The sequence below is a fragment of the Salmo trutta genome, unplaced genomic scaffold, assembly GCF_901001165.1.
Source record: "Salmo trutta unplaced genomic scaffold, fSalTru1.1, whole genome shotgun sequence".
Classification (NCBI taxonomy): Eukaryota; Metazoa; Chordata; class Actinopteri; order Salmoniformes; family Salmonidae; genus Salmo; species Salmo trutta.
Window position 1 is genome coordinate 20,009 of NW_021823280.1, and position 23,143 is coordinate 43,151.

At 41.6% G+C, this 23,143-nt stretch overlaps 2 protein-coding genes across 8 annotated transcripts; one reads left to right on the forward strand and one right to left on the reverse strand.

Annotated features, from left to right (window-relative positions):
- Positions 1 to 1,606: 1,606 nt before the first annotated feature.
- Positions 1,607 to 10,539, reverse strand: LOC115190002 (signal transducer and activator of transcription 1-alpha/beta-like). 5 transcript variants are annotated; one of them, XM_029748534.1, is made up of 5 exons: positions 10,396 to 10,539; positions 10,288 to 10,336; positions 2,112 to 2,167; positions 1,901 to 2,023; positions 1,607 to 1,812 (listed from the first exon to the last, which is right to left on the reverse strand). In XM_029748534.1, the coding sequence occupies exons 1-5, from the start codon at positions 10,423 to 10,425 to the stop codon at positions 1,792 to 1,794; spliced, it is 279 nt and encodes a 92-aa protein (XP_029604394.1). In that variant the 5' UTR covers positions 10,426 to 10,539; the 3' UTR covers positions 1,607 to 1,791. The 5 variants fall into 5 exon arrangements, 3 of the variants coding, with proteins under 3 accessions (XP_029604394.1, XP_029604392.1, XP_029604393.1); XM_029748532.1 differs by having other exon boundaries at positions 1,932 to 2,023; positions 10,396 to 10,524; XM_029748533.1 differs by lacking the exon at positions 10,396 to 10,539 and having other exon boundaries at positions 1,932 to 2,023; positions 10,288 to 10,380.
- Positions 3,853 to 22,293, forward strand: LOC115190000 (uncharacterized). Of its 3 annotated transcripts, XM_029748528.1 has the most exons (11): positions 3,853 to 3,990; positions 4,221 to 4,388; positions 11,907 to 12,065; positions 12,296 to 12,463; positions 15,829 to 15,880; positions 16,094 to 16,283; positions 16,399 to 16,435; positions 16,713 to 16,957; positions 17,145 to 21,609; positions 21,736 to 21,814; positions 22,094 to 22,293. In XM_029748528.1, the coding sequence occupies exons 1-11, from the start codon at positions 3,889 to 3,891 to the stop codon at positions 22,246 to 22,248; spliced, it is 5,820 nt and encodes a 1,939-aa protein (XP_029604388.1). In that variant the 5' UTR covers positions 3,853 to 3,888; the 3' UTR covers positions 22,249 to 22,293. The 3 variants fall into 3 exon arrangements, with proteins under 3 accessions (XP_029604388.1, XP_029604389.1, XP_029604390.1); XM_029748529.1 differs by lacking the exons at positions 3,853 to 3,990; positions 4,221 to 4,388 and adding an exon at positions 10,818 to 10,931; XM_029748530.1 differs by lacking the exons at positions 3,853 to 3,990; positions 4,221 to 4,388; positions 11,907 to 12,065 and adding an exon at positions 10,824 to 10,931.
- The last annotated feature ends 850 nt before the right edge of the window (positions 22,294 to 23,143 follow it).

The following is a 23,143-nucleotide window of genomic DNA, read 5'->3' on the forward strand; positions in this document are numbered from 1 at the left end:
ATACTGCCCCCTAACAATATGAGGATAACAACATAATTTCCCCCCCTCATGATGCCCTCTATTTTGTGAAGTGCACCAGTCCCTACTGCAGCAAAGCACTCCCACAACATAATGCTGCCACCCCCATGCTTCACGGTTGGGATGGTGTTCTTCGGCTTGCAAGCCTCCCCCTTTTTCTTCCAAACATAACAATCGTCATTATGGCCAAACAGTTCTATTTTTGTTTCATCAGACCAGAGGGGGAAAAAAAGTGCAATCGTTGTCCCCATGTGCTATTGCAAACCGTAGTCTGGCTTTTTTAATGGCGGTTTTGGAGCAGTGGCTTCTTCCTTGCTGAGCGGCCTTTCAGGTTATGTCGATATAGGACTTGTTTTACTATGGATATAGATACTTTGTACCTGTTTCCTCCAGCATCGTCACAAGGTCTTTTGCTGTTGTTCTGTGATAGATTTGCGCTTTTCGCACCAAAGTATGTTCATATCTAGGAGACAGAACGCGTCTCCTTCCTGAGCGGCATGACGGCTGCGTGATCCCATGGTGTTTATACTTGCGTACTATTGGTTGTGCAGATGAACGTGGTACCTTCAGGCGTTTGGAAATTGCTCCCAAGGATGAACCAGACTTGTGGAGGTCCACCATTTTTTTGGCTGATTTCTTTTGATTTTCCCATGATGTCAAGCAAAGAGGCACTGAGTTTGAAGGTAGGCCTTGAAATACATCCACAGGTACACCTCCAATTGACTTAAATGATGTCAATTAGCCTATCAGAAGCATCTAAAGCCATGACATTTTCGGGAATTTTCTAAGCCGTTTAAAGGCACAGTCAATTTAGTGTATGTAAACTTCTGACCCACTGGAATTGTGATACAGTGAATTAAAAGTGAAATAATCTGTCTGTAAACAATTGTTGGAAAAATTACTTGTGTCATGCACAAAAGTATAGTTTGTTAAAACAAAAAATGTGTGGAGTGGTTGAAAAACGAGTTTTAATGACTCCAACCTAAGTGTATGTAAACTTCCGACTTCAACTGTACATAAATGCACACACACACAATGTGATATGAGAATGTGTTCTCAGTCAGCTTACCTGGTAAAATAATACAAACAGAAACACATATACCTGAGACAGATGTAGAGACACATACTCATAATGTGTAAAAACAATTAAAATATAAATATTTTTGTCTGTCCATTGGTATGTACACTGAGTATATATACCACACATTAGGAACACCTTCCTCATATTGAGTTGCACCCTCTCCCCACACTTTTGCCCCCAGAACAGCCTCAATTCGTCGAGGCATGGACTTTACAAGGTGTCGAAAGTGTTCCACAAGGATGCTGGCCCATGCTGACTCCAATGCTTCCCACAGTTGTGTCAAGTTGGCTGGATATCCTTTGGGTGGTGGACCATTCTTGATACACACGGGAAACTGTTGAGCATGAAAATCCCAGCAGTGTTGCAGTTCTTGACTCAAACCGATGCACCTGGCACCTACTACTATACCCCATTCAAAGGCACTTAAATATGTTGTCTTGCCCATTCACCCTCTGAATGGCACACATACACAATCCACGTCCCAATTCTCTCAAGGCTTAAAAATCCTTCTTTAACCCATCTCCTCCAGCTACAAAGCTACAAACACACATGCACACAAAAAAACACACACACCGTTATTGGAGCCCTCCACCCAGGTGAAGGTAATGGCTCCCTCTCGGCTGCTCTCGCTGAAGCGCAGCAGGAAAGTTCCAGGCTCCTTGTCCTTCAGCAGGGCCTTCTCTCTCTCCTTACTAACAAAGCCCATGATACACCTATAGACCATAGAGATGTAGTGGATTATAGCACAATAAAGTCACTTTTCAAAAAAGTAATGTAAACCTAGTCTTCAGAAAGGCATACTGAAGTAATGTGAGTTGGAGAGATGTTTTCCCCATCATTCCACAGACACAGCAGGTGTCTCTTGATCAGGTCCAGTATTCCCTCGATCCACAGCCAGAAGGGAAAGCTCTTCTCATTCACATTCTGCTCAGGTAAAGACACACTCAATACACAACCCATAGTAAACACACACGGGTTGGCTAAAACACTAAACTTCCAGTGAGATGCTCACCTTGCAGAACTTGGTCCAGGGGATGAGCCCATTAGGGTTTCCCGCTGCTTCTCGACCTGTCACAGGAGTTTCATATTATTATTGGTTCACTTTAATGGAATGACCTTAAGCAACATTTGCATTGTTAGCCTTTATCTGGGATTAGTTGGCCAAATGAGTTGGTCAACTTGACTCCCTTGCCAGATATGTGTGTAGAGAAAAACTAATAGCTACCTCACACACTGTATGTATGACCCACCTTTTATAACCAACTAGCGCACCTTAATATCACAGATGGGTTTGCTGTGGCTGTTCCTCTCAAATTACTGCATTTGATTATTATTATTATATTTATTTATGATTTAAGCTTATTTAACTAGGCAAGTCAGTTAAGAACACATTCTTATTTACAATGTTATGTATTGCTCATCATTGTTGTCGGCTGTTGTTTACTTATTTATTTGTTGTCTCATCACATTATTTTACAAAAAAAAAACGGAAACGTAGCTAACACATCAGTATTTATTGTTTCGACGGGTCTTTTTAGTGGTATGGGGTTCCAGTATGGCGTCGCTGGTCGCATTGATTGACAGATCATCCCTGAAGTTGTTTTATTACGTAAAAGTTGTTTCACATTATGACGTTGGCTGAGTTACCGTATAAAATGCGATAGCCTTATCTCTTTGGTAATCACTTGGTTAAGTTTTACGTGATGAGAACATAAGCTCCAGTCATAGACTTTAACCATGGAGGATAATAAGGATATTAAGGTAAGCCTATGAATGGTTAACAGAGAAGGCCTATGCAGTGGTGTAGGAACCGATGCACCGTCTTTTTTTTAAATGCAGCGGCAGGGCCCACAGGGTATACAGGACATCCCGCAAGTAGTGGCAGCTGGGTGGCGGTGTGGGCCAACGTTAATGTTCCGCTCATATAATCATTTTAAATATTGTAAAAAAAAAAGTATGCATTATAATAACCTATGGGACTTGTTATAAATAAAATATGATCCTTGCAAAGATAACAGCAGTAGGCTACTTATCATAATTTTACCTAAATTATTATAATAATAGGTGACTCCATAACGCATTAATTACGAATCTTGATATCAGGCAATAGGATCTATGTGTATTTATAGCGAAAACCTGTACTGTGTAGTCATTTTGTTAGTTATTTAGCAGTCTTATGGCTTGGCGATTGAAGCTGTTCAGGAGCCTGTTGGTATAATTGTGTAATTACACCAAGCCCCCTCGTGCCTTATTGTGTAATTATAAACCAGGCAGTTTGGGTCCTGGATGCTTATTGGCTAAAACAGCATTTCAGCCATGTGTATATACGACAATATACCACGGTTATGATGCAAAAAGACTTGTTACTGTTCTATTTATGTTGGTAACCAGTTTTTATTAGCAATATGGCACCTCAGTGTTTGTGGTATATGGCCAATATACCACAGCTAAGGGCTGTATCCAATCAGTTTTGCCTAAGAACAGCGCTTAGCCATAGTATATTGGCCACTATAAACTGGGTGGTTCGAGCCCTGAATGCTGATTGGCTGAAAGCTGTGGTATATCAGAGCGTATACCACGGGTATGACAAAACATTTATTTTTTACTCTTCTAATTAAGTTGGTAACCAGTTTATAATAACTCTGCGTTGTGTCGTGCGTAAGAACAGCTCTTAGCTGTGGTATATTGGCCATATCCATGAGCATTTAAAAATTGGTCTAATTTGTTCCAATCAGAGTTTAAACGAAGATGATCCACATGATCAAAGTTTGGAAGGTCAAGTCCAGAAAATGAAGAAAGATATCCTGAGTTTAAACTATCCAGAAGATAGTGAAGTGAAGGATCCCCTGCCTCAGATCGAGCTGAAGGCTGTGACAAGGAGAAAAGTTAAGGTGAGACAATAGATTGAGGAGAGAAAGGGAAATCTGGGGTCTTACCTGTCCACACTCCAAACCTGTCCAATATGCCATACAACATGCTGTTGTGAGGTTGGAGGGTAAATTGTCCTTACAACAGACTTCCATAATAATATTCAATCACCAATCGTTTACCCTAGCTCTTCTCAAAGGCCTGTATAGCAACGGCAACATACAGTATGTCACTGACTGTATTGTCTTTTTAGACAAAGAGGAGGACCGGTGCCAACAGGTCCACAGTTGAACAGAGCACTGATACTGATGCAGCTGAGAGAGATTTTGTTGATAATCAGAATGATGAAGATGAGGAAGAGGTGAAGAAGGATCCCCTGCCTCAGATGGAGCAGGATGCCGTGAAGAGAAATAAAGTCAAGGTAAGGGAATAGATTGAGCAGAGATGTGGATATTTGTGATATCTTTCATGTCTATAACTTGACCCTACAGCATGTTGTTCTGAGGAAGGTAAATTGCCCATACAATACCCTTTTATCTCCTAATAATAAATCTAGGGCTGACCCCATGGTTCTGAAACATAATCTTCAGTGCGCCGTAGAATTGGGGCCCTTCCTTATGTTGCTATGTGCATAATAGCAAAGTTAACCAGCATATTGGGATTGAGAACAATGCTGCAGAGGCAGCAGCAGCAGCAGAGACGGGGAAACAGCCCTTGCCTTAGCCTAATTGTCTAAGAAGATTGAGGAGAGAAGAAAACACAACTTAATTAGGTCTATAATCAATAGCCTAATTGTTAAATGTGCCTGGCTTTGTAAATCATCCATATATATATATATATTACCAGGCAAAAGGGTTTTTCTTTATTTTTACTATTTTCTACATTGTAGAATAGTAGTGAAGACATCAAAACTATGAAATAACACATATGGAATCATGTAGGTACCAAAAAAGTGTTAAACAAATCAAAATCTACTTTATATTTGAGATTCTTCAAAGTAGTCACTCTTTGCCTTGATGACAGCTTTGCACACTCTTGGCATTCTCTCAACCAGCCTCATGTGGTAGTCACCTGGGATGCATTTCATTAATTAACAGGTGTGCCTTGTTAAAAGTTAAGTAAAGGAAGTTCTTTCCTTCTTAATGCGTTTGAGCCAACCAGTTGTGTTGTGACAAGGTAGGGTTGGTATACAGAAGATAGCCCTATTTGGTAAAAGGCCAAGTCCATATTATGGCAAGAACAGCTCAAATAAGCAAAGAGAAACAACAGTCCGTCATTACTATAAGACATGAAGGTCAGTCAATCCGGAAAACTTTGAACGTTTCATCAAGTGCAAAAACCATCAAGTGCTATGATGAAACTGGCTCTCATGAGGACCGCCACAGGAAAGGAAGACCCAGAGTTACCTCGGCTGCAGAGGATACGTTCATTAGAGTTAACTGTACCTCACATTGCAGCCTAAATAAATGCTTCACAGAGTTCAAGTAACAGACACATCTCAACATCAACTGTTCAGAGGAGACTGCGTGAATCAGGCCTTCATGGTCAAATTGCTGCGAAGAAAGCACTACTAAAGGACACCAATAAGAAGAGACTTGCATGGGCCAAGAAACACGAGCAATGGACATTAGACCCGTGGAAATCTGTCCTTTGGTCTGATGAGTCCAAATCTGAGATTTTTGGTTCTAAGAATGTCTTTGTGAGAGTAGGTGAACAAATGATCTCCGCATATGTGGTTCCCACCATGAAGCATCGAGGAGGTGTGATGGTGTGGGGGTGCTTTGCTGGTGACACTGTCTGTGATTTGTTTAGAATTCAAGGCACACTTAACCAGCATGGCTATTATAGTATCCTGCAGTGATACGCCATCCCATCTGGTTTGCGCTTAGTGGGACTATAATTTATTTTTCAACAGGACAATTACCCAACACACCTCTAGGCTGTGTAAGGGCTATTTGACCAAGAAGGCGAGTGATGGAGTGCTGCATCAGATGACCTGACATCCACAATCACCCAACCTCAACCCAATTGAGATGTTTTGGGATGAATTGGACCGCAGAGTGAAGGAAAAGCAGCCAACAAGTTCTCAGCATAGGTGGCAAGTCCTTCAAGACTGTTGGAAAAGCATTCCAGGTGAAGCTGGTTGAGAGAATTCCAAGAGTGTACAAAGCTGCTGTCAAGGCTTTGAAGAATCTCAAATATAAAATATATTTTGATTTGTTTAACACTTTTTTAGTACCTACATGATTCCATATGTGTTATTTCATAGTTTTGATGTCTTCACTACTATTCTACAATGTAGAAAATAGTAAAAATAAAGAAAAACCCTTGAATGAGTAGGTGTGTCCAAACTTTTGACTGGTATATACACACATATATATATACATACACACAGATATAAGACAGATATAGCTTCTGTTGCCTGTTTGAGTATTTGTTTAATAGCCTACTGATTCTGTGAGCACCAAGCCTCATGCACCGGCAAAATGTTGAATTAAGCAATTTCACAGATTTGGCTGTTTTTAATCTTTGCTATGCTGTAATAAAGGCTTTACAATTTTTTGGTCGTTAGAACAGACTGGTATTGCTTAGAATTTATTTAGTGTTGTTTACACTGTTCCAAATGGTCAGAAAAAAACAATATTGTAATCTAACAGCAAATGTTTGGCACACATAATACTCTGTCAGCGCTTGCTCCTATACCCTCCTTGTTCTTGACCACCAGTAGTTTCCACAACTAAGTCAAATGTCTTCCACAGATCTGAATTTCCCTTTCCCTCCTAAGCAACCAGTAAACATTCACCCGTTTGGCGTTTATTTTTCACATCCTCCGCATCCATTTTGCTGTCGATATTACTGTGTTCGGAGTTTGTTATAACCAATTTATTGATTTGATTATGATAGGCTATAGGTCAGGCCCTAATTGTCACATGCATGCGATGCTTACATGTTTCACATAAAGAGAGCAAGGCTGAGGAAATAGGCACCTTCTGAGAGCCAATGGAAGCCTTAGAAAATGTCATGTTACAGCAGAGATGCTATATTTTCGATAGAGATGCAACAGAAGGACAACAAATTGTCAGACAAGGCACTTCCTGTATGGAATCTTCTCAGGTTTTGGCCTGCCATACGAGTTCTGTTATACTCACAGACACCATTCCAACAGTTTTAGAAACTTTAGAGTGTCTTCTATCCAGATCTACTAATTAATGATATGCATATTCTCGTTTCTGGGCAAGAGTAGTAACCAGTTTAAATCGGGTACTTTTTTTTCCCGGCCGTGCAAATACTGCCCCCTAGCCCCAACAGGTTAACGGGATTTTATCTCGAAGGTGTCCTCTAGAGGTTAAGTGTTTTCAAACGTGGCCCCTTTCAGGCAATTTGTGAACTCAGTGAGGTTAGCTTAATTTTTGTGCAGTGTGAACACGCCAAGGGAACCCAGACCCCAAACCAAAACAATCTCAAGAGGTGGTCTAACGTAGGCTTCCCTTTGGCTCAGTTGGTAGAGCATGGTGTTTGCAACGCAGGCATGGTGTGTGCAACGCCAGGGTTGTGGGTTTGATTCCCACGGGGGGCCAGTACAAAAAACAAAACAAAAAATGCATGAAATGAAATGTATGCACTCACTACTGTAAGTCGCTCTGGATAAGAGCGTCTGCTAAATGACTAAAATGTAAATGTAAGTTCGATTCGCTTGAAGTCTGTGTTCGGTTCCCTTTGTTAGGGCAATGTGAACACAAATCTCTCCATGTTCGCTTGTCATTATTCCCGCACCATACACTAGACTACTGCAATACAGTTTCCCCTTCCATAACCTCCTACATTGGTGGCACAAAAGAGATAAGATGATGTTCAGGTTCACAAAAATATAGGAACGCAACATGTAAAGTGTTGGTCCCATGTTTCATGAGCTGAAAGAAAAGAACCCAACAAATTTTCCATACGCACAAAAAGCTTCTCTCATTTTGTGCACAAATTTGCTTACATCCCTTTTAGTGATCATTTCTCATTTGCCAAGATAATCCATCCACCTGACAGGTGTGGCATATCAAAAAGCGGATTAAACAGCATAATCGTTCATTACACAGGTACACCTTGTGCTGGGGACAATAAAAGGCCACTAAAATGTGCAGTTGTCACAACACAATGACACATATTACTGAAGTTGAGGGAGTGTGCAATTGGCATGCTGACTGCAGGAATGTCCACCAGAGCTTTTGCCAGAGAATTGAATGTTCCTTTCTCTACCATAAGCTGCCTCCAACTTTGTTTTAGAGAATTTGGCAGTAGGTCCAACCGGCCTCACAACCGCAGACCAAATGTAACCACGCCAGCCCAGGAACTCCACATGCGGCTTCTTCACCTGCGGGATCGTTTGAGACTAGCCATCCAGACAGCTGATGGAACTGTGGGTTTGCTGAACCGAATAATTTTTGCAGAAACCGTCTCAAGGAAGCTTCTCTGCGTGCTCGTCGTCCTCACCAGGGTCTTGACCTGACTGCAGTTCGGCATCCTAACCGACTTCAGTGGGCAAATGCTTACCTTCGATGGCCACTGGCATGCTGGAGAAGTGTGCTCTTCAAAGATGAATCCCAGTTTCAACTGGACCGGGCAAATGGCAGACAGCGCGTATGGAATCGTGTTGGCGAGTGGTTCGCCCAATGTGGGCGGTGGGCTTATGGTATGGGCAGGCATAAGCTACGGACAACGAACACTATTGCATTTTATCGATGGCAATTTGAATGCAGAAATAAAGTGATGAGATCCTGAGGCCCACTGTCGTGCCACTCCTCCGCCACCATCACCTCATGTTTTAGCATGATAATGCACTGCCCCATGTCACACGGATCTGTACACAATTCCTGGAAGCTGAAAATGCCCCAGTTCGTCCATGGCCTGCATACTTACCAGACATGTCACCCATTGAGCACAATTGGGATGCTCTGGATCAATGTGCATGACAGCGTGTTCCAATTCCTGACAATATTCAGCAACTTCGCACAGCCATTGAAGACGGGGACAACAATCCACAGGCCACAACCAAGAGCCTGATCAACTCTATGCAAAGGCGATGTGTGGTGCTGCATAAGGCAAATATGACTGCAAGGCACTTCAGAACGTAGTGCGTACGGCCCAATACATCACTGGGGCAAAGCTGCCTGCCATCCAGGACCTCTACACCAGGCGGTGTCAGAGGAAGGCACTAAAAATTGTCAAAGACCCCAGCCACCCCAGTCATAGACTGTTCTCTCTACTACCGCATGGCAAGCGGTACCGGAGTGCCAAGTCTAGGACAAAAAGGCTTCTCAACAGTTTTTACCCCCAAGCCATAATACTTCTGAACAGGTAACCAATGGTTACCCGTACTATTTGCATTGTGTGCCCCCCCCCCCCTCCTCTTTTACGCCGCTGCTTATCTTATATGCATAGTCACTTTAACCATACATCCATGTACATACTACCTCAATTGGCCCGACCAACCAGTGCTCCCGCACATTGGCTAACTGGGCTATCTGCATTGTGTCCCACCCATTATGTCAGTGTTGGAGCCCCTGGCTATCCATAAATAAAACAAGAATATGGGTCCGTCTGGTTTGCTTAATATAAGGAATTTGAAATTATTTATAGGTTTCTATTATAAGTATATTTTATCCAATTACATTTTTGATACTTAAGTATATTTAAAAACAAATACTTTTAGACTATTACTCTAGTATTTTACTGGGTGACTTTAACTTGAGTAAAAGTAAAGATACCTTAATAGAAAATGACTCAGTCATGTATGACAATTGGGCACTTTTTCCACCACTCCACTGGTTCTGTGTATAAGCCATTTAGCACTTTTACCCGCCACGATCATGCTTGCTTCGTCCCGGAAAGTATCGTTCCTAGAGATACTGAATATGCCGCTAGTAGAAACGTTATTTTCGTTTGAGTGTGTTGATCAAGGACGCCTGACTACGTACGGAAGCTTCTGCAACTAGTCGTCTGTATAAACAATGGTTCGTTGCCGGGCGAAGCAATGGCCATGCACGTATACATTTTACGTATGGGTGCCCCCGGGAATCGAACCCATAATACTTGCGTTGCAAGCGCCATGCTGTACCAACTGAGCTACAGGACCACAGACAACAATAGCCAACGTTACGTTTCTCTCAAGATTAGAATACTTGTGTTGTAGCTATACAGTAACACGTTAGCTAACGTGCTTGCTAGCTAGCCACAGTAGCTAGCCAGAGCTACAGTTTGCGTCCATGCCATACTTCACATACAGTTAATTCAGGTTTAGCTCATGTCAGCTGCAATACACACACACGTACCTGGAATCATTTGTAATAACTGGCTCTCTGAAGTTAATTTTGCTGCCACCACGGTGAACCACGCGTATTTCTGCGTGCGCCACCATCTTTCGAATTTCAACTATGAACCTTCGCCTCTGACCCAACAACACATGGCATGCTTCTGTCCTTGTTTATTCAAAACTGGTTCGTAGTCGCCCTCAAGCGGTCCTCTCAAATTACTGCATTTGATTATTATTATTATTTTTATTTATTTATGATTTAAGCTTATTTAACTAGGCAAATCAGTTAAGAACACATTCTTATTTACAATGTTATGTATTGCTCATCATTGTTGTCGGCTGTTTACTTATTTATTTGTTGTCTCATCACATTATTTTACAAAAAAAACCGGAAACGTAGCTAATACATCAGTATTTATTGTTTCGACGGGTCTTTTTAGTGGTATGGGGTTCCAGTATGGCGTCGCTGGTCGCATTGATTGACAGATCATCCCTGAAGTTGTTTTATTACGTAAAAGTTCTTTCACATTATGACGTTGGCTGAGTTACCGTATAAATTGCGATAGCCTTATCTCTTTGGTAATCACTTGGTTAAGTTTTACGTGATGAGAACATAAGCTCCAGCCATAGACTTTAACCATGGAGGATAATAAGGATAATAAGGTAAGCCTATGAATGGTTAACAGAGAAGGCTTATGCAGTGGTGTAGGAACCGATGCACCGTCTTTTTTTTAAATGCAGCGGCAGGGACCACAGGGTATACAGGACATCCCGCAAGTAGTGGCAGCTGGGTGGCGGTGTGGGCCAACGTTAATGTTCCGCTCATATAATCATTTTAAATATTGTAAAAAAAAAAAGTATGCATTATAATAACCTATGGGACTTGTTATAAATAAAATATGATCCTTGCAAAGATAACAGCAGTAGGCTACTTATCATAATTTTACCTAAATTATTATAATAATAGGTGACTCCATAACGCATTAATTACGAATATTGATATCAGGCAATAGGATCTATGTGTATTTATAGCGAAAACCTGTACTGTGTAGTCATTTTGTTAGTTATTTAGCAGTCTTATGGCTTGGCGATTGAAGCTGTTCAGGAGCCTGTTGGTATAATTGTGTAATTACACCAAGCCCCCTCGTGCCTTATTGTGTAATTATAAACCAGGCAGTTTGGGTCCTGGATGCTTATTGGCTGAAACAGCATTTCAGCCATGTGTATATACGACAATATACCACGGTTATGATGCAAAAAGACTTGTTACTGTTCTATTTATGTTGGTAACCAGTTTTTATTAGCAATATGGCACCTCAGTGTTTGTGGTATATGGCCAATATACCACAGCTAAGGGCTGTATCCAAGCAGTTTTGCCTAAGAACAGCGCTTAGCCATAGTATATTGGCCACTATAAACTGGGTGGTTCGAGCCCTGAATGCTGATTGGCTGAAAGCTGTGGTATATCAGAGCGTATACCACGGGTATGACAAAACATTTATTTTTTACTCTTCTAATTAAGTTGGTAACCAGTTTATAATAACTCTGCGTTGTGTCGTGCGTAAGAACAGCTCTTAGCTGTGGTATATTGGCCATATCCATGAGCATTTAAAAAATGGTCTAATTTGTTCCAATCAGAGTTTAAACGAAGATGATCCACATGATCATCAAAGTTTGGAAGGTCAAGTCCAGAAAATGAAGAAAGATATCCTGGGTTTAAACTATCCAGAAGATAGTGAAGTGAAGGATCCCCTGCATCAGATCGAGCTGAAGGCTGTGACAAGGAGAAAAGTTAAGGTGAGACAATAGATTGAGGAGAGAAAGGGAAATCTGGGGTCTTACCTGTCCACACTCCAAACCTGTCCAATATGCCATACAACATGCTGTTGTGAGGTTGGAGGGTAAATTGTCCTTACAACAGACTTCCATAATAATATTCAATCACCAATCGTTTACCCTAGCTCTTCTCAAAGGCCTGTATAGCAACGGCAACATACAGTATGTCACTGACTGTATTGTCTTTTTAGACAAAGAGGAGGACCGGTGCCAACAGGTCCACAGTTGAACAGAGCACTGATACTGATGCAGCTGAGAGAGATTTTGTTGATAATCAGAATGATGAAGATGAGGAAGAGGTGAAGAAGGATCCCCTGCCTCAGATGGAGCAGGATGCCGTGAAGAGAAATAAAGTCAAGGTAAGGGAATAGATTGAGCAGAGATGTGGATATTTGTGATATCTTTCATGTCTATAACCTGACCCTACAGCATGTTGTTCTGAGGAAGGTAAATTGCCCATACAATACCCTTTTATCTTCTAATAGTAAATCTAGGGCTGACCCCATTTGGTCGATTGTTTGGTCGATAGGCTATTGGTTGACTGCGATTTCTTAAGTCGAGCAGTCGCAAAAGTTTTTTTTCTTCATGGTGCACATGGACACCTGTCTGATTCGCGCCTGTCACAGTTGACTAATCCATTGCCGAGGCCACAGTGATGGCACAGTCCATCACGCTAAGACGTGATACTGAAATTGTATATGGTTATATTATGTAAAAATAATGGTGCAACACTAATCAATGAAATATTATTTTATAACAAATGTGCTTTCTCCCGCGTTGGATACGGTCGCTGTCCGTGGTTCTGAAACATAATCTTCAGTGCGCCGTAGAATTGGGGCCCTTCCCTATGTTGGTATGTGCATAATAGCAAAGTTAACCAGCATATTGGGATTGAGAACAATGCTGCAGAGGCAGCAGCAGCAGCAGAGACGGGGAAACAGCCCTTGCCTTAGCCTAATTGTCTAAGAAGATTGAGGAGAGAAGAAAACACAACTTAATTAGGTCTATAATCAATAGCCTAATTGTTAAATGTGCCTGGCTTTGTAAATCATCCATATATATATTACCAGTCAAAAGGGTTTTTCTTTATTTTGACTATTTTCTACATTGTAGAATAGTAGTGAAGACATCAAAACTATGAAATAACACATATGGAATCATGTAGGTACCAAAAAAGTGTTAAACAAATCAAAATCTACTTTATATTTGAGATTCTTCAAAGTAGTCACTCTTTGCCTTGATGACAGCTTTGCACACTCTTGGCATTCTCTCAACCAGCCTCATGTGGTAGTCACCTGGGATGCATTTCATTAATTAACAGGTGTGCCTTGTTAAAAGTTAAGTAAAGGAAGTTCTTTCCTTCTTAATGCGTTTGAGCCAACCAGTTGTGTTGTGACAAGGTAGGGTTGGTATACAGAAGATAGCCCTATTTGGTAAAAGGCCAAGTCCATATTATGGCAAGAACAGCTCAAATAAGCAAAGAGAAACAACAGTCCGTCACTACTATAAGACATGAAGGTCAGTCAATCCGGAAAATGTCAAGAACTTTGAACGTTTCATCAAGTGCAAAAACCATCAAGTCGCAAAAACCATCAAGCGCTATGATGAAACTGGCTCTCATGAGGACCGCCACAGGAAAGGAAGACCCAGAGTTACCTCGGCTGCAGAGGATACGTTCATTAGAGTTAACTGCACCTCACATTGCAGCCTAAATAAATGCTTCACAGAGTTCAAGTAACAGACACATCTCAACATCAACTGTTCAGAGGAGACTGCGTGAATCAGGCCTTCATGGTCAAATTGCTACGAAGAAAGCACTACTAAAGGACACCAATAAAAAGAAGAGACTTGCATGGGCCAAGAAACACGAGCAATGGACATTAGACCCGTGGAAATCTGTCCTTTGGTCTGATGAGTCCAAATCTGAGATTTTTGGTTCCAAGAATGTCTTTGTGAGAGTAGGTGAACAAATGATCTCCGCATATGTGGTTCCCACCATGAAGCATCGAGGAGGTGTGATGGTGTGGGGGTGCTTTGCTGGTGACACTGTCTGTGATTTGTTTAGAATTCAAGGCACACTTAACCAGCATGGCTACCATAGTATCCTGCAGTGATACGCCATCCCATCTGGTTTGCGCTTAGTGGGACTATAATTTATTTTTCAACAGGACAATTACCCAACACACCTCTAGGCTGTGTAAGGGCTATTTGACCAAGAAGGCGAGTGATGGAGTGCTGCATCAGATGACCTGACATCCACAATCACCCAACCTCAACCCAATTGAGATGTTTTGGGATGAATTGGACCGCAGAGTGAAGGAAAAGCAGCCAACAAGTTCTCAGCATATGTGGGAAGTCCTTCAAGACTGTTGGAAAAGCATTCCAGGTGAAGCTGGTTGAGAGAATTCCAAGAGTGTACAAAGCTGCTGTCAAGGCTTTGAAGAATCTCAAATATAAAATATAAAATATATTTTGATTTGTTTAACACTTTTTTAGTACCTACATGATTCCATATGTGTTATTTCATAGTTTTGATGTCTTCACTACTATTCTACAATGTAGAAAATAGTAAAAATAAAGAAAAAGCCTTGAATGAGTAGGTGTGTCCAAACTTTTGATATATATATACAGATATAAGACAGAAATAGCTTCTGTTGCCTGTTTGAGTATTTGTTTAATAGCCTACTGATTCTGTGAGCACCAAGCCTCATGCACCGGCAAAATGTTGAATTAAGCAATTTCACAGAGTTGGCTGTTTTTAATCTTTGCTATGGTGTAATAAAGGCTTTACAATTTTTTGGTCGTTAGAACAGACTGGTATTGCTTAGAATTTATTTAGTGTTGTTTACACTGTTCCAAATGGTCAGAAAAAACAATATTGTAATCTAACAGCAAATGTTTGGCACACATAATACTCTGTCAGCGCTTGCTCCTATACCCTCCTTGTTCTTGACCACCAGTAGTTTCCACAACTAAGTCAAATGTCTTCCACAGATCTGAATTTCCCTTTCCCTCCTAAGCAACCAGTAAACATTCACCCGTTTGGCGTTTATTTTTCACATCCTCCGCATCCATTTTGCTGTCGATATTACTGTGTTCGGAGTTTGTTATAACCAATTTATTAATTTGATTATGATAGGCTATAGGTCAGGCCCTAATTGTCACATGCATGCGATGCTTACATGTTTCACATAAAGAGAGCAAGGCTGAGGAAATAGGTAATGCTTTTTGTAAACAAGTTAGGGATTTCGGTAATAGAACTTTTCATTCAGAAACGAGGAAGAAACGAAATGGCTGAAATGATCTTGCATCTTCAGCATGGACAGCAGAATAAACACTTGCTGTTATGCGGTGCCTTTTCACTGCAGTAGGGAGGAGAGCGAGACAACGTGCGCCTGTCACACAGGCACTCGCTGTCATTTATTTTAATACAGTGTCACCATCGGGCTCTTTCTTGAGTCATTTGTGTGTCTTAATTATTTAATCAAACAGTGTGCTTAAAGCATCAGACAAGCTCAGTGCCTATGTAAGTGATTGTATTCAAACACATAGGGTGTGTCTGATATGGAAAAATACATTTTAACATTAGAACAGGATGACTCTCGGTCGACAAAGTTTTTTTTTGTCGGGGACAGCCGACAACTCTTGCTCTACTCAAAGGGCTGTATTGGAATGGCTTCATACAGTATCTACGTGTATATCATTGACTGTATTGTCTTTTTAGACCAAGAGGACCAAGAGAAACAAAGTGGAGCAGATCACTGATACAGATGCAGGTCATAAATGAAACTCTAATTTCACTGAATGTAATCCTTTTGCATGTAAATGTGATTTAGTATGGGCATCTATTGAGCAGAGGACTAATAGCAGAGTGCACATGTTATCCTTTCTTGGGTACTTAACTTCACAAAGTACACAAAGTTGGCTAACCTCAGAAGGTTACATGTTTTCTGACTTCTTTACCTTGGTGAATGCTGCTTTGGACACAGGTCCCTCTACATCTGTGGAATTCTCTAGGATGGCAATTCAGGGGACATTTCACCAGGGACAATCTAATGAAAAGATCCTAAGTGAGTGTGTCTCCAGGGCCTGTCAGACCAGGGCTCTTGACCTCCCGCCAATCAATCCGGATGCTTTCAACCCGATTATCATCCGGTTTCTGGAAAAACTTACTGAGGAGTATGTCCAAACTTCTATTGTAGTATTTGAATACAATGTCATCTGGAGGATTTTATAAATTGTATGTGTGTTGGTGTGCTTTTTGGTGCTAAAAACATCTAATTATCTCCTATAGGCAATGGAGGCAGTTAAGCATTGGCAGGATGGACCCTGTAAGTCCCTTAACCTTGAAAATTATTCATAGATATATTAATAGATGTTTCAAGAAAATTAGATACAAGCCATTTATCTGTCTACAGTATCATCCACATTATCACAAACAGTTACATTCAAAGAGCTTTTTAGTAGCCTACTGCTTTTCATGCTTTCCAATATATGCCACTTTCATGATTCTCATGAACATATGTGAGATTGTTGGTATCTCTTCGAGGAGCTTGGTTTCAGAGCCCTGCTATGAGTAATCTACTTACACTGTTTTCGGTCCTACAGGTGATGAGGGCACTGCTTGCAGAGATGTGCCTGGAGATTGTGCGGTTTGTATCTGAGGCCATCCTGGAGGTCATCATCCCTGCAATTTTCCGTTTTGTACGCATATACAGCCATGTGTCTCCAGTATCCGGCAAGTCTCTGACAGAATTAGAGACATCTTCTAGCACAAACCTGAAGGTTCGCAAGAGTGGCAGCAGAAAATCCTCAAGGTCTTGCGCGGCCAAATCAAGCTCCTCTCGTAATGGGTATGTTCAGTCATTCCTAAAGAAACCGGTTTCACCTAACTATTCATAACCCATATTGTGAAAATATGTTTTGTTATCTGTATAACACTTTACTCTTAATGACTGATTACTGAATTATGCATTAATGTGACTACAGTGTCTACTATCGAATATGGAATGCTGTATTGTTTGCTTTGTATTCTCAAAGGTCTCAGACAGTGTTGCCAAAGACTCAGGGAGATGGTGAGTCTATATCATCTGAGCCACTCAGTGACTTTTTTGGGATCACTGAGAACAGTCTCCTCACTAGTGTCCAGGATTCCTTCAAAGAGTCGCTGAACAATGTCCTCTGTATCCAAAGAGAGGGCCAGGTAGACACTCAAAGTCTATCCCGGGTTATTGTTGGAGAAGTGTCAAAGAAGGTCAATTCCATAATCTCTGTGGCCATTCAAACTCCCATCTCTGGGCGAATGTCCCCTGTCATTTTTGCCAGTGGTGGTGTCTCCAGCACCAAGGTGGTTGAGGAGATGGTGTCTGGCGTTTCCAACATACTTCAGATGTTCATTAATGGGCAGAGTGTTGAGCAGAGTGTTGTTTTCAGAGAGGATGGTGTTGAGGTGGATATGACACATTTAACAGGACAGGTCATGACAGCCCTCAGTGGCACTGTTTTGAACTTCAGCAATAAGGAGGAAAATGAACCCGACAAGAGGGAACTGCTTTGTGTTGTTGCTGACCATATGAAGATGCTTGAATCTTGTAAAAGTTCTGAGGAGATGCTAAAACAAGGAGAGAGCAACCTCAATATCAAAGGTGCCAAATCTAGTCTTCATCTGTCAACACAAAGTATGGACAGACTACTCACTGAGGAGTTTCAGACCAAGGCCACCGAATCGATCCGGGAGATCGTTAAAAGATTCAGGGGTTGTACATCATGTTGTTCTGGCACTACATCATCTAGTCCAATTCCTAGGATAGGTGAGATCGGAGACCTTATGATCGACCATGAGGCCTCTGAGTTGGTAAGTACCTTTGTTTCAGACATGGACAATCTTACCCAGGCTATCAGGGCATCCTGCTCTCCTGCACAGAGTGAGCAGATCCTTCTTGAAAACCATCAGAGTAAGATCTGGTCTTACACTGTTGGTTGTTACTACAACACGAAAAATACGCTGAAGAGGCTTTTTACCTGTCCAGAAAAAGGGTATCTCTCAAGTACATTTGTGGAGAGCACAAAAGATTCTTTCACAATGGTTCCAACTTTGTACCTGGACGTCGGTCATTCCAGTAATGGTGAGGCTGACACATCGGACTCCATTTCTTGTAAACCACTTTTAATAACCCCCTCATCCATGAATGAACAAAAAGGACAAAGTGAGACCCCGAAACCTCTCTTGGCTCTCAAAAAGTATTTGCAAGACCAAGTCCTCCTTGACACCACAAAAGCGATTGCCAGCCAGGTTCTAGTCTTGTATAAGACTGAGGTGATGGAGAAGTTGTCATCTTCTGCTGGAGAGTGTGATTCTGAAGAGTCTCTGGAGGCCACTCTATTTGTGGATGGCATCATGTCTGACTTGAATGACTTCACCAGTTTTTGTTCTGCTTCACCATCTGAGTTGTTAGACAGTGAACAATGTCTCTCCGATCTCACTTTTCCACTTGGTCTGCAGGACAGCACCACCAACAGTGAATCTACCCAGAGTCTTCCAGTTATAAATATGAAGAAACTCTCCAGTATGTCTTTCCAGACAAAGGCTAGAAAGGCAGTGAGTGAAGCTCTGAGATCTGTCAACCCCTTTACAACCAGCTTACAGGGAGACTCTGAAGCATCTACATTACTGGACACTTTTGTAACAGATGTGGATACTATTGTTCAGTCCATGCAGACACATGAATCTGAAATTCTCAGAATTTCAAAAGGGAGCACCCTTTCTGCTGCTCGTATTATATATCATAGATTTCGACAAATGCTGAGGCGGTTTCTCACTCCCTGCCAAGACTCTGTAAAGGTCATCGATGGTGTTACACCAATACATGATGAGACTCTCAAACAGGCTTCCAGTGAAAGTTTAGATTCTCAGGTGACTTGTAATAGTGATTCTCTTGAAATCCAAGCGGACTTTCAAACCTGTACCAAGGAGGTCATTAGTCAGATCCTCACTGTGTATCACTCTGAGGAATCAATGGAGGAATGCCTCTCTAGCCTAAAAGGAGATACAGAAGACCTGTCCAAGTTTTTGGATGCCGTTGTTTCTCAGATTGACGTCCTTGCCGCCTCCAAATCATATTTATCTGTTGATGACTATGCTGTCAATACACAGGACAATTTGCATGGTGAGATCAACAATGATGAAGAGGAAGCATCCTCTAGAAGTCTTAAATCCACAGCCTTTGACAAACTATGTACTGAGGAGTTTCAAACTAAAGCCTCACATATGGCTGGTGGGATCCTTCAATCAGGGTTGATTGGCATTGTAAATGCCAGCCTTGATGGTAGAAGTGCAGACATTTGTGCAGAGTCCAGTAATGATGGTGACGATAGAGATCTCAAAATCCTTCAGAAGAGTGGAACTCCATCTTTATTCACCTCTTCTCTGCACACCAATTCTGCAGCATCCAACATCGTCATAAATATCACTAAAGACCTTAATAGCTTCACCCAGATGACTAAAATGTCTGATGCTTCAGTGTCTGGCCAGTTAGAGAGATCCCTGTCAGCTTCAACCCTTCCTGTCAGTGTTCACAATGGGGCCAATGTGAAAGGAAAGATAATTTGGCCAGGCACTGTTAACCTGTTCAACAATGTGTTCACCAAGGTCAAGGATTTTTTTGCCCAGCAACAACCGGTCCTCCTAGACAATGTGGTTGAGGCCCCCAAACATGTCGAATCCGTATGCAGAACAGCTACTTCTACACAAATGACTTACAGTGAACATGAAGGCAGCCAGGCCAGCATGGTAAATTATTCCAAAGCCTTAATTAGTCAGACTCTGATGACAATCCAGAGGAGAGTGTCTATGTCAGAGAGGATGAGCACCTCAGAGAAAGGCCTCTTGACTCGTTCCATTGTGGGCTCCATGTTGGAGGATGTTGACATGGTGAGAACTGATGGACACGAGATACATCGGCCATCCTCCTCAAAGTCCTCCCTGTCCATCACCTCTGCCATGACCAGAGGGTCCCAGAGTGATTTTACAAATTCTCTTCCAGGCACTCCAGTCCCCAATGAGTGGCCTGTTGAAAGCTATTGTCCTATCATTAGGAGTTCGGTCATTGATATGAGTGACTCCTCAACTCATTCACAAGGGTCAACAAATTACACAAGGCAAACCATCTCTGCCATAGTTGACACTGTTATGGAGGTCATTCCAAGAGAAGATACAGAACACATAGCCACTGCAGATGATGTCACTTCTTTGACAAGAAGACTTGCGAGACTCAGCCCCAGGGATGGTCTTCAGAACTTCTCACATGAGCTCACTGACAAAGTTTATGAGCTCATAAAAAGTCACAACACCCCCCAGGCTCTTTTTGTGCCAGCTGGCAAGAGCGTGTCTGACTCTATTCTTTTGAAGCTGAAGACAGGATTGAATGCTTCTGAAGAATCCAGGGAGTTTCCATCTGACCTTGTGTACTCCTTTGCTAAGGAGTCAATAAAACGTCTGCTACAGCAGATTGTCCCCTGGCTTCCTCCACCATCACAAGGATCAGATTTCTGCCAAACTATCGTCTCTGATGGTTCTCTGCAGGACACAAGTCGGCTTATCCCGAGCTGTTCTGCCATCTCCATTAGTTCCTCACAGGTTTACTCTGACACAAAGAGCCTTTTCACCAATATAATGGTCAATCAGGTCATGGATACCTGTTCTGTGGCCTCCAATTCATCAGAAGAATTATCAGAGTTGATGAACATAATCAATGGGTTGTCCCCAACTGATGCTGGAACACTTGACTCTGACAGACCGGCTCTTATGACCACTAGCCGTCAGTCTAGTGCCAAATCATTGCCTGGACCCTCTCTGTCTGGCAGCAGCACACACAACGGTGGAACTGTGGATATTCAAGTTTTAGGAGAGGTGGAATCCAAGATGGACAACAAAGATCTGGAGATGTCTAGTGTCTCTGTGCATCCATCAACTCCATCAGCCATGGACTCTGATACATATACATCATTTGACTCCACTAGCAATGACTACACCTCTTTGGTACTTTTACTGATTGTTAGATTGCTGTCAATGATCCCTACCCCTATCACATTACTGGAATCCTCTGACATTGGTGAAACATCAAGAGTTCTCACAAAGAGGATTCTGTCTGAGTTCTGTGGCACCTCAGGCCTTGAACCAACTCAAGCCTACCCCCAGAATCTGAAAATCAAAAAGATTTTCAAGGCTGTCTACAAGGGGCTTCTTCAAGAATTCGGGTCAGAGAAGATGCTCCAGGTTGCAATGAAGTCAACGGATTATGCATTTGACGATGCCCTGGTCAAATCATTAACTAGGGAACTACTAACTAAATGCAATGAGGCTAACTCTTCACCTCCCTCCATGACCCAGTTGCCATCACACAATGCACTTGGCAATGACGAGGTAGGTAATTCTAGTCTTCCAACAACTGGTAAAAAGGAAAAGAAGAGAGGAAGATTCAGCGCTCTCTGTGGACTCAACCTAAAGGTACATATGTCATCAAAATACAAATTATAAAGATTATTTTTATTAAATACGTACAGTATGATGGTAAACACTGATACCTTTTGTGTGGAATTTCTCCTACTGTACAAATGACTGTTTGTTACCCAGTGTACAAAGAAGGTCAACAAGAAGAACCACTGCACTCCAACACCTTCCCAGAACCAGACCCCTGCCGTCAGTGAAACAGGTAAGTCAATACACTCAAATGTGTACTGAACAAAAATATAAACGCAACATGCAACAATTTAAAAGATTTTACTGAGTTACAGTTCATATAAGGAAATCAGTCAATTGAAATACGTTCATTAGGCCCTTATCTATGGATATCACATGACTGCTACCTGCCGCCCTACATTTGTAAATTATGTAGAATATTACAATTTAAATAATAATAATGCAATACTAATTCTTCAGACTAACTAGGGTCAGTTAAAGAAAATGTTATGTTTACATTTTTTCCCCCCAGCAATTGTCAATGATCAAGACTCCTGCCAAACAGAGAGTGTATGCTCCACCAAGAAGAAACCAAGGAAGCGTTCGCTCATTTCCAGGATGTTTTCAGCTATAGGCAAAGCCTTGTCCAGCCCCTTTACTTCCTGCTATAAAAGGAAGACCACCTAATCTATATTTCAAAATAAATATTTTAAATAAACATAATTACATTAATTCCTCATGTTGAGTGTTTTTCATTATATATTATTGGATGATATAACGTGTAGAAGTTGTATAGTTGACTATATTACTTTTACATTTAAGATACATTAAAAAAAACATAAGAATAGTGTACACTTCTAGGTACAGTTGAAGTCTGATGTTTACATACACCTTAGCCAAATACAGTTAAACTCAGTTTTTCCCAATTCCTGACATTTAATCCTAGTAAAAATTCCCTGTCTTAGGTTAGTTAGGATCACCACTTTATTTTAAGAATGTGAAATGTCAGAATAATAGTAGAGAGAGAGAGAATAGTAGAGAACAGCTCCAAAAATTACTAAAGGACAGGACGCAGCCCGGCAACCCTAATGCCTAAAACACGCAGTGTAAATAGGAAAATGCAATATACCCCTACGTGCCCAAAAGGCATGACACACAAACAATCCCACACAAATCCCCAAACGAAACAGACAAATTAAATACCCCACTAATTGACTAACACAAAACAGGTGCAGACCTAAACAGACATAACCAAAAGACACAGAAACCTAGATCGGTGGCAGCTAGTAGGCCGGCGACGACGACCACCGAGCACCGCCCAACCGGGGAGAGGCGCCAACTTCTGTGGACGTTGTGACAAGAAAATGATTTATATCAGCTTTTATTTCTTTCATCACGTTCCCAGTGAGTCAGAAGTTTACATACACTCAATTAGTATTTGGTAGCATTGCCTTTAAATTGTTTAACTTGGGTCAAATGTTTCGGGTAGCCTTCCACAAGCTTCTCACAATAAATTGACTGCATTTTGGCCCATTCCTCCTGACAGAGCTGGTGTAACTGAGTCAGGTTTGTAGGCCTCCTT